General features: G+C 42.9%; 2 protein-coding genes across 6 annotated transcripts in view; one reads left to right on the forward strand and one right to left on the reverse strand.

Annotated features, from left to right (window-relative positions):
- The window catches only part of acsl2 (acyl-CoA synthetase long chain family member 2), a 28,183-nt gene extending 14,181 nt beyond the window's left edge, over window positions 1-14,002 (forward strand). For 3 of the 5 annotated variants that reach the window (XM_064937348.1, XM_064937349.1, XM_064937350.1), the window contains 20 exons: window positions 4,988-5,082; window positions 5,763-5,877; window positions 5,982-6,046; window positions 6,165-6,266; window positions 6,463-6,562; window positions 6,673-6,851; window positions 7,003-7,035; window positions 7,131-7,182; window positions 7,407-7,480; window positions 7,740-7,817; window positions 7,917-8,051; window positions 8,142-8,276; window positions 8,375-8,470; window positions 8,579-8,651; window positions 8,757-8,845; window positions 12,048-12,164; window positions 12,270-12,413; window positions 12,507-12,608; window positions 12,722-12,793; window positions 13,207-14,002. In XM_064937348.1, the coding sequence (XP_064793420.1) occupies window positions 4,988-5,082; window positions 5,763-5,877; window positions 5,982-6,046; window positions 6,165-6,266; window positions 6,463-6,562; window positions 6,673-6,851; window positions 7,003-7,035; window positions 7,131-7,182; window positions 7,407-7,480; window positions 7,740-7,817; window positions 7,917-8,051; window positions 8,142-8,276; window positions 8,375-8,470; window positions 8,579-8,651; window positions 8,757-8,845; window positions 12,048-12,164; window positions 12,270-12,413; window positions 12,507-12,608; window positions 12,722-12,793; window positions 13,207-13,347 (1,997 nt within the window). In that variant the 3' untranslated portion in view covers window positions 13,348-14,002. Of the gene's footprint in view, window positions 1-4,828; window positions 5,083-5,762; window positions 5,878-5,981; window positions 6,047-6,164; window positions 6,267-6,462; window positions 6,563-6,672; window positions 6,852-7,002; window positions 7,036-7,130; window positions 7,183-7,406; window positions 7,481-7,739; window positions 7,818-7,916; window positions 8,052-8,141; window positions 8,277-8,374; window positions 8,471-8,578; window positions 8,652-8,756; window positions 8,846-12,047; window positions 12,165-12,269; window positions 12,414-12,506; window positions 12,609-12,721; window positions 12,794-13,206 lie in introns of all 5 variants that reach the window. The other 2 variants (XM_064937346.1, XM_064937347.1) reach the window with 1 other exon arrangement.
- A 306-nt stretch (window positions 14,003-14,308) lies between these two features.
- Window positions 14,309-18,365, reverse strand: part of bin3 (bridging integrator 3) — a 39,566-nt gene continuing 35,509 nt past the window's right edge. Inside the window, exon 9 of the mRNA XM_064937351.1 lies at window positions 14,309-15,251. Within this exon, the coding sequence (XP_064793423.1) occupies window positions 15,105-15,251 (147 nt within the window). The 3' untranslated portion in view covers window positions 14,309-15,104. The remainder of the gene's footprint in view (window positions 15,252-18,365) is intronic.

Raw genomic sequence — 18,365 nt, forward strand, 5'->3', positions numbered from 1 at the left:
TTGATTCTTTTTGGCTCCTGTTGTTATAAACTCCCATCTGCTATTGCTGGCTCTCTGGATTGTATTTTTGAATTACAAGTCAGAATTTTGAACAAATTTAATTTCAAATTACTTTACCTGTTGTCTGCCGATTTCGTCCCGATGTTGGAGGTAATCTGACACAAACTATCCACAGGGAAGTGTTATCAACCCGACCTTCAGTACACTGGTCTGCATATCATTTGTATTTCCAGTTTTGATTTTCAATACTGATGCAATTCGCACGACAAACACTTGCACAATATGGCCGAGCCTAACCAAACAGCAAACACTTCCAGCTGATTGCAAGGAAACTGCTTCAGAGGACTACATTCGGTTACAGTTTACATATTGCGCATCACGTGCAATGCGTCAACAGATAAAAAAATACAACAGACAGAACTTACTGGCGCTGCAAAATGTCGGGTAAACAACACTTTCTTGTGGATACATTATCACCACCTCCTACCTGCCAAAAGTACCAACATGTACAACCGGTAAAATAAGTGTAAATATAATTTTATTCAAGATTCTGCCTTGTAGAGACTATTGCATATTTTTTTACAGCGACTTCTTTCTGACTGATATCCATGGTATTTGGTATTTTATTAAGATCTCCATTAGCTGTTGCAAAAGCAGTGGGTCCACACAAAACATGAAATATAATACAGAATGACATAATACAGAACATCATTAGACAAGAACAGCTCAAGGACAGAACAACATACATTTTAAAAAAAGGCACACGTAGCCTACATATCAATGCATACACACAAACTATCTAGGTCAAATAGGGGAGAGGCGTTGTGCCACGAGCTGTTGCTTTATCTGTTTTTTTTAAAACCAGGTTTGCTGTTTATTTGAGCAATATGAGATGGAAGGAAGTTCCATGCAATAAGGGCTCTATATAATACTGTATGTTTTCTTAAATTTGTTCTGGATTTGGGAAAAGACCCCTGGTGGCATGTCTGGTGGGCTAAGTGTGTGTGTCAGAGCTGTGGTGTAACCATGATAATAGTCTGATGTTTAGGCAAGGGTGTCCTGAACCTACACTGGTTGACATCCAACTCTGATCAACTCAAGTATCTGTGTAACAATGTAACAAGGTTGAATGTAAAGTGCCCTCTAAAATCCTCTTTGATTCCACATTGTTTTAATGCTTCTGGTGTTTTTACAAATTTTATAAGTGATCACCAGGCTGTTGCCTTTGTAAGGGATGGTAAAAATCCTAAACTACCTCCACATATCATCATGAAAATGAACTGGAAGAAGTTTAATACTCAGGGATTTTAACATAGCCTGGAATAGAGTTGAATTCAGCCTTTTCTCACTTCCATAAAGCATTACTTCCATAAAGCATTCCAGGATATATACAACAAGCATGCCCCTTTCCAACAATACAGAATTAAGGGCAGAGATAACCCTTGGTTCTCAGATGAACTATCTGAAATCATAAGGAAACGGAATGCTATTTGGGCTAAAGCAAGATGGTCTGATTCAGCTGATGATTGGATGGGTTTTAAACTCTTTCGGAATTAGGGTGTGGCTATGACAAAAACTGAAAGCAGACCTCTACCTCAAATCTACTGCTGATAATATGAATAATCCTTCCAAATTTTGGCAAGTAGTGAAAGGTTTAGAATGCAACAAAAGAATGTATAGCTCCCTTAACAACTGCTGGTTGACCTCTATTCTGAACTCTTTTAAATCAAAATGTTCTTGATGCAGGTAGATTATTTGATAGGGTTAAAGGTCAACATGAGTCCCCTGTGTAATTACCTAACACTTCCGAGCACTCCTTCTCGCCCTTCTCTTGTCTGAGGTGCGTAGAGCCCTGAAAGCAATTGATGTAAAAAAATAAATAAAAAACCTGGCCCTGATGATCTACAACAATAAACTGCAGACATCATTGCACCCCCTTTTGGATTTTATGTCCATATTGCCCAGCTCTATTATATATGTTTAGCCTTATTTCAGATTGGTCCTTCTTTTAATCAATACACCATGGAAGTCTAAAGATGGTGGTAGGAGTGCTGCAAAGGCCTCCTGTGTGTTGACTAGAAGGGGTTCTCTGCTCTGCTCTGTCTGCCCCTTGACAGTTCATCATCCCAGCAGCCCTAAATCGTGACGCATAGCTTGCCTCCTTTCTTCCTCTCCATCGCCTTCCCCTTCCCCAAACCTTCATTGTGACTGTGTTTTTCACGCTTCATTTGGGAATCACAGCCAGAAAACACCAGTGCATTTCACTCTCTCTCTCTCCCCTTACTCTCTCATTCACTAATCTCACATTAGTATTGTGGTGGCTTTTGATCACTGGAAATCTGGAAAACACTGCTTAATCTTTCTGCTTGATGAGGAAGTCCCTTACCAACCACATTCCCCCGTGCACCTCTCTCCTGTGGAACGGAGCCCCAGGTGTGTCGTTAAATAGGCTCCTATGTTATTTTAGTGCAAAGACAATGAGGATAGCGATCGTGGATGCAATACTTTCCACAGACAAGTGTTGCATCATCAAATATTCTTATTTACAAATGGTATGGTTTCTGTTTTTGTCTTACTGTTGCTCAATTTGGTCTATCTCTGCCAGCCAGCAAGAGTGAATATGCACAGACATGCAACCTGCCCTTGGGTGTCTTAAGTATTTGTTACTTCCTTTTGAAACTAAGCTGGTGTCTTACGGCAGCTTTTAATGCGTACCTTACTGAGCAGTATAGGTGATTCATTCCAGATTGTAGTGTTGTATCTATACGTTACAACACAGCAGATATACATGTTAGAGTCCTCAAATGGGTGTATTTAATCCCTCTTAGATATGTAATATGCTTAGTAAATGTTTGACATGTCTCCATTATTCCCTTTCTCTCATTTCTGTTCTCATTTCTGTTTGGGAGTAAGTGCCAGGGAAGCACAATAGTCTCTGTCTGGCTCTGACAATAGCCATTATAAATGGGACTGCAGGAGGAAAGGAGAGAATACTAAAGTCTAGATAAAGAGAGAAAGACAGGAACATAGGGGAGTATACTCCTCTCAACAAACCATTTTTCTTCATCTGTCATATGAAAGCTCATTTATTTTCTCTTTGTATACGTCAAAAGAGACATGGGGACCTTCCAAACTCCATCTGCAACTTTTCAGCAGGTGTTGGCTTCTATTGTAGTGCAACACTTGTGCCAATTGTTGTCCTATTTTTTATTTTATCAGCTAACAGCATTCAAATTATTTATTATTGTGGATGCTAGGCACAGTATGAATTATGTGACAATACCGACAGAGCAATCTAAGCCTTTTATTCTGCGCATTTGATATGTTCTGGCTAGATATTGTGCATTTGGAGAGGTCCTAGAACTTTCTAAGAACTTTATGAAAAAGTAATGAGAAAAAGAATGATGGTCATTTTATTCTCCAGGGACGTGTACTGGGACATGGTCGGCTTGGTTTAAAGACTGAAGGAGAGGGGGTGACATCACTCTTTATCCCCTTTACTTTTGGAAGAAGGGGGAGGAAGTAGGTGAGAGGTTGAGGGGTATGGAGGAGGGGTTTGTATTTGGTGAAGTGAATTCCTTGTGCGGATGGAGAGGAAGTGGAACGGTGGGCAAACTCATATATTGGAGTGACATAAGAGATTTTAGAAGACAGGAGGGTGTGAACATTTTTTTTGTTTGGGTTAACGTATTGTGCCCAGGTTTTTTTTCTCTCACACTGGTTTGGTTGTGAGCAATTACAGACTGGCAGGGAAACATGAGGGTGGACCTACGGGCCACCACACTGTCCCACCCCCTCACCCCATCTTGCCACCAAACTCTGTTACTGTATGCAACTATTCTCTCGCTCACTCACTCGCTCTCTCTCTTTTCTCCTCTCTAGTTCCATTTCTGTCAGTGGACACAGCATGACTGAGAGTAACCTCAACAGTGCCTCTTTCTGTTTAGCCAATCATGATTACTTCCGAGTCCCTCTCCCCTATACACCCCAGCCATTCATTCTCTCCTCAGTACCCCTGTCTGTCTGCTGAGCCAGAGGGCCAGTGTGCTTTAGCTGGGCTTTTTAAAATGATCAAAACGGGATGTTGCAGCATTTAGTTTTAGTGGTCAAGTTTGTTTGTTGTAATTTTGTTGTATTCATTTTGTACTGTATAGGATTTCAGTCACTTGAATTCTTATTTGTACCATAAAGATTGACCCCTCTCAGCCCCTCTTGTCCTGGAAACTGACATGTTGAATGCTATTGTATAGGGAAGTTTAGCTACTCTTTCCTGCTTACAGCAGATGCTTTATGTTCTGTTTCTAAAGTACAATAGCACCTATGTGGATGTCTTTTCACAAGTTTGTTGAGAATTCCTGGATGTAATTACTTCAACTTCACGGATCCCCCGGTACTACTGCTCATTCCGTTCACCAGCTCCGGAGGTCTACGTCACCGACCTTCTAGGCGTCACTGAACTGGATTCATTACCAACAACCCCGGACTGTCTTGTCTCATTACGCACATCTGGTTCCCATTCTCCCTGATTAGTATGTTATATATGTGCCCTCTGTTACAATGTCCGTTGATCCTGTGAGTACCTGTGCTGTTGTATCGGCGTCTATGCGAAGTGTTCCCTCGTGCACTTGTTTTACGGGTTTCGTCCCGTGTATTATTTGGAGGTTTACACATCGCTCTTTTGTTTGGGTGGGGAAAATTAAACACCCTATTACGTATTCCTGCTCCAGTCATTAGACAACGTGACACCCTTTCAGTGTTACACTTATTACATTTCTCCCATTCATTCAGGCAAACACACTCGTGTTTCTCTCTCTCCTTTCTCTCACAGCTATGCATTTTCAGGAGTGGTTACAGTCCCTTCACTCCAGTGGGGGGGTTCGGGGACCTGTGAGGGAGGACTTCTGGAGCCTTCTCCCCTCTCTCCCTTCATCATCCTCTTTCTCCCTCTCCTCCCTCTCTCGGTCCCCCTCCTCTCTGCTGGGTATAGGGGCTCTGGCCTCCCTCACTGCATACTGGCTGATGACCCGCCGTCGGCCCATGCAGCCCCCCTGTGATCTCAATGCCCAGTCTATCGCTGTACAGGTGAGAGTATTATGTTCTGGAAGCTTTTAAGTAGAAACTGAGTGACAGATTAGTAGGAGTTATATTTATCCAGCACAATCAAGTGCTCGTTTGTGTAATGGATAGTAGTTGTATTCATCATAGTGTTTTGGATTTCAGTTATAATAACTAATTAACATTGATTACATCCCAAGCCCTGTTTATACCTGGTTATAACATGTGTCCTTTGTCCACATTCTGATTGCCAACATTTTTAAACAGGTGTAGCTGATTAAAAGACGCATTGATCGGATTGTGATCAAATCTTCCTGGCCCACCCTCGTAGGTAGTCCTACATCATTGTCTGGATACCTTGCAAGTGTAGACGGATCTGGACAGTGAAATCATTTAAATCTTTATCCCGCCCTCTAGTCATTGACAAGTGATGCCATTGACTTATGGCATCAATATGTGTTAAAATAATTAAATAAATAGTATTTAGAAAGCATATTGTCAATTTGCATACAGGGAGTAAGCAGGATATGCGGTCACAATGTGGACAGTGGTTGGACACATTTTACTGCCATGTGTAGGTGCAACAGCTACAATGTGGGCACAATCAGAATATAAATAAGATCCGGACAAAGGACACATGTTAGCCCTCGGTATAAAGAAGGCTAAAGAGCTGAATAGGGAGAGTATTTATACAGTCTGTGTTGCAGGGAGAGCCCAATTGGAGGCGTTCAGCTTTGCTCAAGGACGATGCCCTGTTGGAGTTCTACTATGATGACACAAGGACAGCCTATGACATGTTCCAGAGAGGACTGAGGGTGGCAGGTGAGCTAGCCGGACACAGTGGACTAACAGGCTAGTTAGGAGCAGACATGGGCTATTTACCAGACATGCCAGAGTGTACCTGATGAGATTGTGTTGATGCACAGGGAACGGCCCATGCCTTGGCTTCAGGAAACCTGGGGAACCTTACCAGTGGATCTCCTACACTGAGGTCTGTGGATCTGTTCATTATTATTATTTGCAATGAGAATGCATGTATACAAGCATACAAATATGCTCAAGCTCTATTCAAGGATTGTATTATTGTTTGTCTGATTGTTCTGTTTTAGGTGGCTGAACAGGCACAGGTGCTGGGCTCTGGGCTTTTGGGCAAAGGCTGCCAACCAAACCCTCAGCAGTTTGTTGGAATATTTGCCCAGAACAGACCAGAGGTACAGCAGGCTACACATTCCTTCCCTATTATTTTTATGTAGTGAAATGCCATTATGTTTAACCCCCAAGGCTTCCCTCTGTTAGAGCACTGTCCTTGTAGAGACTCCAGCAATGTAGTTACCAAGCATCAGTTAGGAAGGAGTCTGGGATCTGTCGTTCTAATAGTGTTGCTCTGTCTCCCTCTGTTGGTGGCAGTGGATTATTTCAGAGCTGGCCTGCTACACTTTCTCTATGGCCGTGGTGCCCCTGTATGACACACTTGGAGAGGAGGCCATGGTGCATATCCTCAACCTGGGTAAGGCTGAATACTCTGCTACAAAATTAAATGTGTATATATAAATCAGTACACTCCCATACCACTGGCCTACAACTATTCATGTTGATTGTCGCTGTTTCACCTCCTAGCGGAGATCTCACTGGTGATCTGTGACAAGGAGGAGAAGGCAGAGTCCCTTCTGGGGAATAAGGAGAAAGGTGCAACACCCACTCTCTCCTGTCTGGTGCTCTTTAATGACTGCAGTGATGCCATAGTGGAGAGGGGCAAGAACTGTGGAGTGGAGATCCTAGAACTCACACAGCTCATGGTGAGAAGAGGGTAGCTGCAGACAATGTAAAGATGATGAATTGCTAGAATAGATGCCGGCTTTAGTTGCGAGAAGTCCCTTTCCATGGGGTTAGATTAGAAGACATCTTGATTACCAGACTATCAGTGTGACATGACCCTGCATATTGCAGGTACTTGGACGACAGAACCTCAAAGATCCTATGGTGAGTTTTCCTCTGAATGTTAAGGTCTCTGACTGTTTTTGTTGCTTCACTGCTGTTCTTGATCCTGTTGTCATTCATCTGTCTTTTTGTTGCAGCCACCAAAACCCCAGGACCTGGCAGTCGTGTGCTTCACCAGTGGAACCACAGGTACCATTTGTTTTTATAGATCTCTGTGTGAGTCCTCATGTAGCCTACCCCCACTACCCTGCATGTTAATCATATACTAAAGCATTTACCCACGCTACTAGAGATGTGCCCATGGGGGCCCACTGACAACCTCTCATTATGTTATGAGATGAATTCTTGTGCTGCACAGAGCCGTGCAGTAATGCCCTCCTCCAAACTAAACTGTGTTCTGTTTATTTGGCCAGGAAAGCCGAAGGGAGCCATGATCACCCACGGCAACATCGCCTCCAACTCCTCCTCTGTTATTAAGATCCTGGAGGTCTGTTCTGGCTCCCTCTGTCTGAAGTTCAGAAAGAGTTTCATGGCTTGCCCCATTTATCTCACTACATCTCTCGTTCCATCTCTCAATCTGTTCCTGTGATAAATGGGATGTTTAATAGAGATAGTTGACCCATTATTGTCCTACTAAAAGATACACTGCACTAATTGCCGTTGTAAAATCTAGATTGCATATTCAATTGCTATACCACCTCTATTATCCACTAACTGTTTTACATATCAATTCTTTCTATTTACAGGGGTCATTTTTTATTCGGCAAGAAGACGTGTCAATCTCTTACTTGCCTCTTGCTCACATGTTTGAGAGGATGATTCAGGTAGCTCACCCTCTTTTGATGACAAAAGTAAATGTATGTGTCTGTCTTGGACACAGGGCATGTCAGACAGTTCTTTAAATGCTCCTACGTCTGTCTCAGGTGTCCATGTTCTGTCATGGGGCCAGGGTAGGATTCTACCAAGGGGATATCTCCCTACTCATGGACGATATTAAGACTCTGAAACCCACTTTCTTCCCAGTGGTGCCTCGCCTACTCAACCGCATCTACGACAAGGTCAGTCCAAATCCTATGATACCAAACATACTTTTTTTTAAATATAGCCTTTTATTTTCTATGCTCTTGTGTGAATGCGTGTCTGTGTAGATCTTAGGCTCTGTGACGTCCCCATTGCGCCGGGCAGTGCTGCACTATGCAGTGAGGAGGAAGCAGGCTGAGCTGAACAGTGGGGTTGTACGTAACAACAGTCTGTGGGACAGGCTGGTATTTAACAGGATTCAGGTCAGTCACTGAACACATTAAACGTGGCCCAACGTCTCCCCTTTTAAACTCTATTTGTTAGACGTAATGGGATTCTATTTGTTTTCCATGGGTTTCAGGCTAATTTAGGAGGTAATCTGAGGTTCATCCTGACTGCCTCGGCCCCCATCTCCCCCACCGTGCTCTCCTTCCTCAGGGCCACCCTCGGCTGTCTGGTGAGAATGCCTGCCTGGAGCTCAGACTAAGTTTGTGTATGTGTTTATTTCTGATGGGAGTGTGGGTACGTGAGGTTTGATGTGGAATGTTCTTGCTGCTCTGTGCAGATCTTTGAGGGTTACGGGCAGACAGAATGCACAGCAGGCTGCACCTTCTCCATGCCAGGAGACTGGACTGCAGGTAAGGGGACTCTGACAATGGGGAAACTATCCACGTATATCTGGAGACGACTAGTCCGTGATACCCATGTCTGCGTGTTGGTTATACTCTGAAACTCTGTCTCAGGCCATGTTGGCGCTCCCCTGCCCTGTGCAATGGTGAAGTTGGTTGACATCCCTGATATGAACTATTATGCCAAGAACGGAGAAGGAGAGGTGAGGTGGTTAAAAAGCATAATGCTATTACGGTGCTATTCTACAACATAGTGAGTCAGGGATAATTACCCAGGAAAAATGTATCCCCCTGGCTGTTGTGTATCGTATGTTATATCAAAACCATTTGGTCACAATAGTGAGATTTGTTGAAGGGTAATTTACAGGCTCTAGAGAAGTTAGTTGTATTTGTAAACAAATAAGTCATTATGCATTATAAAGGTGTCTAGTATGATTCAGAAGTTTTGGCTGATTTCTCAAAATGGTCAAAAGACCAAACATCTACAAGGCGTACTTTTACAGATGAATTTGACACCAGAATTCTGTATTCAACAGTTTGAAAATATAGTGTCTTTGTAAATAATGTTTAAAGGGTTAAGTTTACATTTATGCCTTCATTTTCAATAGTGAATCCATGATGCTCATGGCATATGAAATTAGCGGTCACATTTGTGACCAATGGGGAAAATAGTGGTTAACTTAATATACAGTGCATTCGGAAATGCAATTTTTCCACATTGTTACCTTATAGCCTCCTAAATTTTGTATTTTTTTCTACATTGTAGAATAATAGTGAAGACAAACTATGAAATAACACATTTGGAATCATGTAGTAACCAATTTTTTTTTAGTATATTTAGATTCTTCAAAGTAGCCACCCTTTGCCTCTGACAGCTTTGCACACTTGGCATTCTGTCAACCAGCTTCACCTGGAATGCTTTTCCAACAGTCAAGGAGTTTCCACATATGCTGAGCACTTGTTGGCTGCTTTCCTTCACTCTGCGGTCCATCTCATCCCAAACCATTTCAATTGGGTTGAGGTTTGGTAATTGTGGAGGACAGGTCATCTGATGCAGCACTCATCACACTCCTTGGTCAAATAGCCCTTACACAGCCTGTCCTGTTGAAAAACAAAATGATAGTCCCACTAAGCGCAAACCAGATGGGATATCACAGCAGAATGCTGTGGCAGCCATGCTGGTTAAGTGTGCCTTCAATTATAAATAAATCAGTGTCACCAGCAAAGCACCATCACACCACCTCCACCATGATGGGAACCACATGAGTAGATCATCCGTTCACCTATTCTGCGTCTCAAAGACACGTCGGTTGGAACAAAAAATCTAAAATTTGGACTCATCAGACCAAAAAACAGATTTCCACAGGTCTAATGTCCATTGCTTGTGTTTCTTGGCCCAAGAGTCTTCTTCTTATTGGTGTCCTTTAGTAGTGGCTTCTTTTCAGCAATTCGACCATGAAAGCCTGACTCAGTCTCCTCTGAACATTTGATGTTGCGATGAACTTTGCAGCCCAAATAAATGCTACAATCTGAGGTGCAGGTAACTCTAATAAATGTATCCCCTGCAGCAGAGGTAACTTTGGTTCTTACTTTCCTGTGGTAGTCCTCATGAAGCTGGTTGAAAGAATGCCAAGAGTGTGCAAAGCTGTCAAGGCAAAGTGTGGCTACTTTGAAGAATCTAGTGTACATTTTTTTGTGAGTGACACCTACTCATTCAAGTGTTAACTTTTGACAGATACTATATGTATGTACATACAGTTGAAGTGGGAAGTTTACATGCTCTTAGACTGTAGTCATTAACTTGTCTTTCAACCACTCCACAAATTTCTTGTTAACAAACTATAGTTTTGGCCAGTTGGTTAGGACGTCTATTTTGTGCACGACAAGTAATTTTTCCAACAATTGTTTAAACAGATTATTTCACTCATAACTCAGTCACAATTCCAGTGGGTCAGAAGATTACATACACTAAGTTGACTGTGCCTTTTAAACAGCTTGGAAAATTGCAGAAAATGTCATGGCTTTAGAAGCTTCTGACAGGCTAATTGACATCATTTCAGTCAATTGGAGGTGTACCTGTGGATGTATTTCAAGGCCTACCTTCAAACTCAGTGCCTCTTTGCTTGACATTGGAAAATCAAAAGAAATCAGCCAAGACCTCATTTTTTTTGTAGACCTCCAAGTCTGGTTCATCCTTGGACGCAATATCACAATTCCTGAAAGTATCACCTTCATCTGTACAAACAATAGTACACAAGTATAAACACCATGGGACCACGCAGCCGTCACACCGCTCAGGAAGCGTTCTGTCTCCTAGAGATGAATGTACTTTGGTTCGAAAAGTGCAAATCAATCCCAGAACAGCAAAAGGACCTTGTGAAGATGCTGGAGGAAAGGTACAAAAGCATCTACATCCACAGTAAAACAAGTCCTATATTGACATAACCTGAGAGGCCGCTCAAGCAAGGAAGAAGCCACTGCTCCAAAACCGCCATTAAAAAAGCCAGACTACGCTTTGCAACTGCACATGGGGACAAAGATCGTACTTTTTGGAGAAATGTCCTCTGGTCTGATGAAACAAAAATTGAACTGTTTGGCCATAATGACCATCGTTATGTTTGGATGAAAAAGGGGGATGCTTGCAAGCTGAAAACCATCCCAACCGTGAAGTACGGGGGTGGAAGCATGTTGTGGGGTTGCTTTGCTGCAGGAGGGACTGGTGCACTTCACAAAATAGATGGCATGTTATAGGGACATGTTGCTTCAATATATCAACATCATCTCAAGACATCAGTCAGGAAGTTAAAGCTTGGTTGCAAATGGGTCTTCCAAATGGACAGTGACTCAAAGCATACTTCCAAAGTTGTGGCAAAATGGCTTAAGTACAACAAAGTGAAGGTATTGGATTCGCCATCACAAAGCCCTGATCTCAAGCCTATGGAAAATGTGAGCAGAACTGAAAAAGCATGTGCGAGCAAGGAGGCCTACAAACCTGACTGTTACACCAGCTCTGTTAGGAAGAACGGGCCCAAATTCACCCAACTTATTGTGGAAGGCTACCTGAAACGTTTGACCCAAGTTAAACAAATGAAAGGCAATGCTACCAAATACTGAGTGTGAATTTCTGACCCACTGGGAATGTGATGAAAGAAATAAAAGCTCAAATAATTCTCTATTCAGACATTTCAAATTCTTAAAATAAAGTGGCGATCCAAACTGACCTAAAACAGGGAATTGTTACGAGGATTAACTGTCAGGAATTGTGACACTGAGTTTAAATGTATTTGGCTAAGGTGTATGTAAACTTAAATATGGATTAATGTTTGTTACTAATGGCATAAGATTTGCATTGTGACATTTGGGAACAAATTGGTTAACACTGTTCCAAACTTTATGCTTTGTTAGATCTGTATCCGTGGCCACAGTGTGTTCCGGGGTTACCTGAAGGATGAGGAGAAAACAGCAGAGGCCCTGGATAGCGATGGCTGGCTGCACAGTGGAGATGTGGGCCAGTGGTTACTGGTGAGCTGGTTTACAATATAGGACAAAATATGATCACTAGATACAAATGTATATGACTTGACTGACTGGAGTATGTGAATGTGTGTTCGTATGTTTTCCTGTTAGAACGGGACACTTCGCATCATAGACAGGAAGAAGCATATCTTCAAGCTGTCCCAGGGAGAATACATCGCCCCTGAAAGGATTGAGAACGTCTACATGCGTTGTGTCCCTGTGCTACAGGTCTTTGTGCATGGTGACAGCTTAAAGGTATGAGATACCGGTACTCTTATATTCACTATCAAAGGATAGTCCTTTTTTTGGGGGACATACCATCATTCTCACACTTGTTTTTTTTCCCAGTCCTACCTGATTGGTATTGTTGTGCCAGACCCAGAAGTGTTTATTGATTGGGTTAAGGAGAGGGGAATCATTGGATCCTACAAGGAGCTCTGCCAGCATCCAGTATGTGACGTCACCGTAGCTCACACAATAGGCCATCTGCAACTTTACAATGTGTGCCGTTGTTGGCTTGTATCAACTCAACAGGTACTGATTGAAATCTTGTCTCACTACAGGATGTGAAGAAAGCAGTGTTAGAAGACATGACAGCCGTGGGGAAGGAAGCTGGGCTGAAGTCTTTTGAGCAGGTGAGGAATCAAATCAAGCTATTTGTCACGTGCCGAATACAACATGTATATGGTTAATTACAAGCCCTTAACCAAAAGTAGAGTTAATAAAATATTTACCAAATAAGCTAAAGTAACACTATAAAATAACGAGGCTATATACAGGGGGTACTCAATGTGCGGGGGTACTGGTTAGTCAAGTAATTTGTACATGTAGGTAGGGGTGAAGTGACTATGCATAGGCAATAAACAGCGAGTAGCCGCAGTGTAAAATAATCCAGTGGCTGTTTGGTTAATTGTTCAGCAGTCTTATGGTTCGGGGGGTAGAAGCTGAATACATTCATTCATCGACTTTGTACTTGTAACAAATGGTGCCATGGTGTAACAGAACTGAATACAACACTGAGTTTTGCCATCTCTTTCCTCACTGTCAGCTGAAGGACCTGCACCTGCATCCAGAGATGTTCACTGTGAGCAACGGCCTTCTCACCCCCACCCTGAAGAGCAGACGAGTGGACATCCGCAGGGTCTTCCAGGAACAGATCACAAACATGTACAGCGCAACAGTCATCTAGTAGACCTCAATCCAATGTAATACACTCATTCCACTGACATTTACATGAACTGTATGTTTCCTGTCACTAGACAAAGATATGCAGTTTACGGGATCTCACGGTCTATAGTACTAAACTGAGCATATAGCCAAGACAACAGACATTCCTACAGTACTTAGCTCAAATACTATCAAACACGTTTGGTACAGTTTCAGGGAATTTCAGTTCGACACCATGTTGCTTCTTGTACATCAGTATGTTAAATGTATTTTCATTGTTTACATATCATAGACAGAGGAACAACATTTGAATGGGACCAAACCAATGCACCAATGTTGTCCACGCAGAAAACCTAGCCATAGAAATAGCTCCACTTTAGAGAGCAGCGGGCAAGTAGATGACCTGGGCCTGGTAATGGCCTGATTCGGATTAATAAATAGACTCTTAACCTCAAAGGCTGCTTTTGAAGTGTACATTACTTACTCTGATTCTAGATACGACTGTTTAGTGTTCTCAGTGAATTAGTTACAGTAGCTCATTCCAAATCAGACCATTTATCCAAGGTTGAGGGATTAAAGTTACCCTTGATAGTCAGAATGCTGATGAAATAGTGGCCAGTGAGCCCAACAATGTAGAAATATTCTTGTACGTTTTCCTGAATAAAGAAATTATTGTATTTCAGTTTTATTTAGTTGAACAATGAAGGAAACCCATGAATTGCATGATTGTGCAAAAAGTTTAAAACAATGTCTAAACAGATGGTAACAAATGCTAAAATGTCAAGTATCTCACTCAATGTTGAGCCAGGCCTGTCAGAAGTTTGAAACAAAGCTACGCTAATTTAGTCAAATGCATTTTGTGCATAGCTGTCCACAAAGAAAAGGCAAGAGGTTTCACGCAACATGACAACATAGATATGGTCAAATGAACTAAGTGCCACTAGAGGGAGCAACAGCATTTGTTTTGGAAAGCAAGTCCTCTGGTCCTTTTACCCTTCGCATAGGTTTAATCTGTCAGATTATTCCTTAGCCTTTCAGAAGCAGGGGACAATTAGGCAACAGCCAAAGAAAAATGTTGACACTCCTTTATACAGGCACCATCCCAGATCTGAAGAATAATGACATTGACTTATGATAGTCAGGAAGCTGGAGTGGCTAGTGTTAAATACTACAGGTAACTTTCAATGTCATTTACCTCAACTAAGTTCCCGGTCCACAATGCACAAACCCTGAGGGGAAATAGTGAACACAAATGGAGCGATTCGACCCACTACCCTGAGTCACATTTCATCCTCAAGTTCGCATACAGTACTATCCAATTTGTTTCAATAAATTAATTTCCTGGTATACATAGACTTGATAAAATGCATATTTTGGTACATACCTTGATTTGGAAATGACTAGAAAACGGATTCAAAGTTGAGTATGGAGCTTTGAGAAAGGTGTGACCCACAGGGATCTTAAATCTATGGTACTATTTGTAAATTTATTGTGTGAACCACAAGTTCTTAGAACGGTTTCATTACATGATTTAAAAAATATATACATATTGGCTGATGGCTTGGTAAATGTGGCAGTTGCTCTGTTTCTTTTGATGTTAGGAAAGGGTCAGGAGAGAGAGGAGATTAGTGCAAGAAAGCTATTAATGATTAGGCTATGACCAAAGCGGCCAATTTTCACAGTGAGAAGGATCCTGAAAAAGATAAATCCATTCACTGAGGTGTGAAAGGATGCAAGGCCAGAGGTTTAGAGGGAGCCCTTCCCCTTCTTGGTGTTCTCTCAGTCATCAGCAACAATGGACAGAGCACGCAGCTCATTCAGCTTGGCCTCGTTCTCCCTCTCCCTCTGCTCATCAGTCAGCCCTGCCTGGTCGATCTGATCCGTCAACTCACTGAAGATATTGTGCATCTCTGTGAAGTACACCACCTGAAAGGAAAGAATGGAATGGTTAGGGAAAGGGTCTTACGTTTACAGTTTACTTACAACATGCTGGTCCTGGTCCTACAGCCCTTCACCTCCACTAATGAAAAGCCATTCAAAGTAAAGGAGTGAGCCCGGAGAACTAAAACAAACCCCAGACCTTCAATGGGTAGTGACCCTGCCTTTTCTCTTCCAATCGCAACATGAGATAGAGAGTGTTCACTGAAAGCTTTCCTGACACATCCCACCCCTGCTTCTTCCCCCAGTTCATGAGTCAGAATCCCAGGAGAGATACTTTGATGATTAATAGACTTTAATCACATTACAAGACTCCAGAAGAGTGGGCTGAGAATGAAAGTACTGGGAAATACAACCCCTTGAAACCCACACACATTTCAATATTTATTCATGCAGCGATGCATATGCTACAGTACACTTAAGGGGGCATTTCTGATTTATTTGCAAATGTGCACGTTCTGTTCTATATAGAGGTTGGAATAAAATAATAGCTGCTGCTGGCCGATTATGGGCGTTGATGGGCTGTAGGCCATAACAGAAAATAAATAGAGGCCATTTCAGATAGGAAAATTAAGATCTTTTCTGGGTAGACGAGGGAGAAGACTGTTAACCACATGCTACTATAGGAGCTTTGTCACAGGATGCATGCTGCTAGAGAAATGACAATATGTAGCCATTTTCAACTAATTATATCTGATCAAAATACATTTAATTCAGTCCAAATGTCTTATCCACATGATGTGTGTGCCAGTGGCAGCAAAAGTTATATTAACAGAAGCTCTTTAGTTGGCTAACCGGAAGAGGAACCCGGGTTTGAAAGGCCTCTGTGTGTTTATAGCAAACTCTGCCACCTAGACCACATCAGTGGGCCATGAGTATTAAGTTACCGGTGTATGTGGGGGTAAAGTGGATATTTTTCATTTGAAAAACGGCTTGGTGAAAAAGCTATGGAATACATGTCAGTGATAATGCACACACGATCACTGTGTCCGGTCCGGCGTGAACATCTTTCTTGTCATCCAGTCTCTACAATTATCCCAGTAAGTCTACATGGACCACATATGAAAAGAAGCCAAATTCAGACTATTATTTGTATGACCTCGGTGACTTATTTTTGAACAAACGACCAAATACACACCCGTGGCCTCACCCTAGCCCCGATTGACTAAATATTGATATAGACAGAGCTACGCCGTCTCATCAGACCTCAACTCTGATTATTTCGCTAGCAATATTTCAATAACATACAGTACGTTGGAGAAACAGTCATAGAAATTTGCCGTCCAATATGAGCCCATCTCTATCAATCTAGTCTATCAATGGGCTCAGGTGCAAAATACCTCAATCATTATGACAGTAGCGTGTCAAAAGAACATCATTTCTTTCAGTTTGTAAAAGTAGTACAGAACACCGTAACCAAGAACAACCACCGGGAATCCACACTCAGACAATGGCTCAATTATTCAGCATCTGTACAGGTGGACAGGCACATCCGATCACAGCAGAGCAGAGCATTGCTTCCCATTCACAGCCGTTTTATGGAACTAGTGGTGTTCGAGCCTCAGAACAAAGAGAGGCATTGTGAGGGTGCTCTGGGAGCCATGTAGCATGTCCGGGGGAAAGAGAGGGGGAGTGGGAGTCCAGACTGCGCTTGCAGGGCCAGCTGAGGGGGGCTGGCCCGGACCCGAGGTCCACTGGGCTGCTGTGCTGTGCTGACTGACTGACCACCCAGTAGCGGCTGTACTAGAGGAGTGGCTGTGTACGCCAGCCCAGCTCTGGAGTCTGTCCCTCTGACCCAACCCCACTAATTCACACTGCTAGGATTAGAGATGAGCTATCTGAGCATGTTCGAGTCATCAGCACGCTGCTTCCATCAGAGGGCCCTCATTACTGTTTGAAGCTGCTTCAGCAGTGAGTCAGTCTGTTTGCAAATGACTGAGTAGTACAGGCTTGCTCCAGTGTCCATAGAGGACAGAGCACTGAAACAGGGACAATGTAACAGTGGGAAGGCCCAACATCTGTACCCATTAATTTTCATACACAACCAGTCTCGATTAAATCCAAATCTTATAGGGAATGATTATGCTTGTATAATCATCATTCTAGGAAGAGATAATAACACAGTGATATCCATTGTTAAATTACAGCGCTACTATGAAGGAGATAATCCTGATCAACTAACAAGATCACCAGAGACCTAATGGCAGCTACCAAGTCCAGACAGACTACTTCCAGTGACACCATCTCCTGAGCAGTGAAGATTAGGCTCCGCTGCTGTTATACCCAGGAGGGCTCCATTCACTTAGTCTACTAGTAACAGTCATCACACACAAACCTACCCACCTGCTCTGCTATCATAGGAACACAGAGGAACGTACAGAACTCTGTGTCACAGAAGACGTCACTTTGGATTGATCAAAGGGCAGACATATCCTTTGAACCCCCTCTGGGCTTGCCTGGCAGTATCATTGACATGTCTGCTGAGTCTGATAGGCAGCTGTCTGTCTGCCAGTGTTTTTGGGGGCGGGGTGCCAGCCTGGCCTAGTGATGTGGCCACTTCTCAATCTGATTAGGCGTGTGTCAGTCTTTAACCATAAGAGGAAATGACATGGCCGGGGGTGGGGGTGTGGTGCGGAGGGTGGGCGACTGTGGCGGGCACTCGACTCAGCGGCTGGGCTGGTTATAGCGAGGCGGGCTGACCGGGCTCCTAGGTTAGAAAGAGGCTGGAGCAAGACGGACAGACAGACAGACCTGGGCTTCCTGGGCTAATTAGGAAGGCGTGGGGCAGTCACTGGGGTTAATCACATTAAGACTGGGTGGGGGAGACAGGGAGGATTACACGCACTCTCTTCTACACTACCACTCTCTCTTGCTCTGATGCTGGTCAACAGACAGCTAGGGGCAACACTACACCCAAATAAACAATCTATTAAAACGACTCAAATAAAACACATTGGAAACTATTTGAACTGGGATTGGAAAGTTGTGAACAGGTTTTGTGTGTCAACTGAATGCCTTATAATTCATAACTGTGCATGTATGAATTATAAAGATGGCTCACCAGAGTTAAACTGGGTCGGTCACAAGTGTGCACCCAATCAT

Source organism: Oncorhynchus masou, chromosome 25, assembly GCF_036934945.1.
Source record: "Oncorhynchus masou masou isolate Uvic2021 chromosome 25, UVic_Omas_1.1, whole genome shotgun sequence".
Classification (NCBI taxonomy): domain Eukaryota; kingdom Metazoa; phylum Chordata; class Actinopteri; order Salmoniformes; family Salmonidae; genus Oncorhynchus; species Oncorhynchus masou.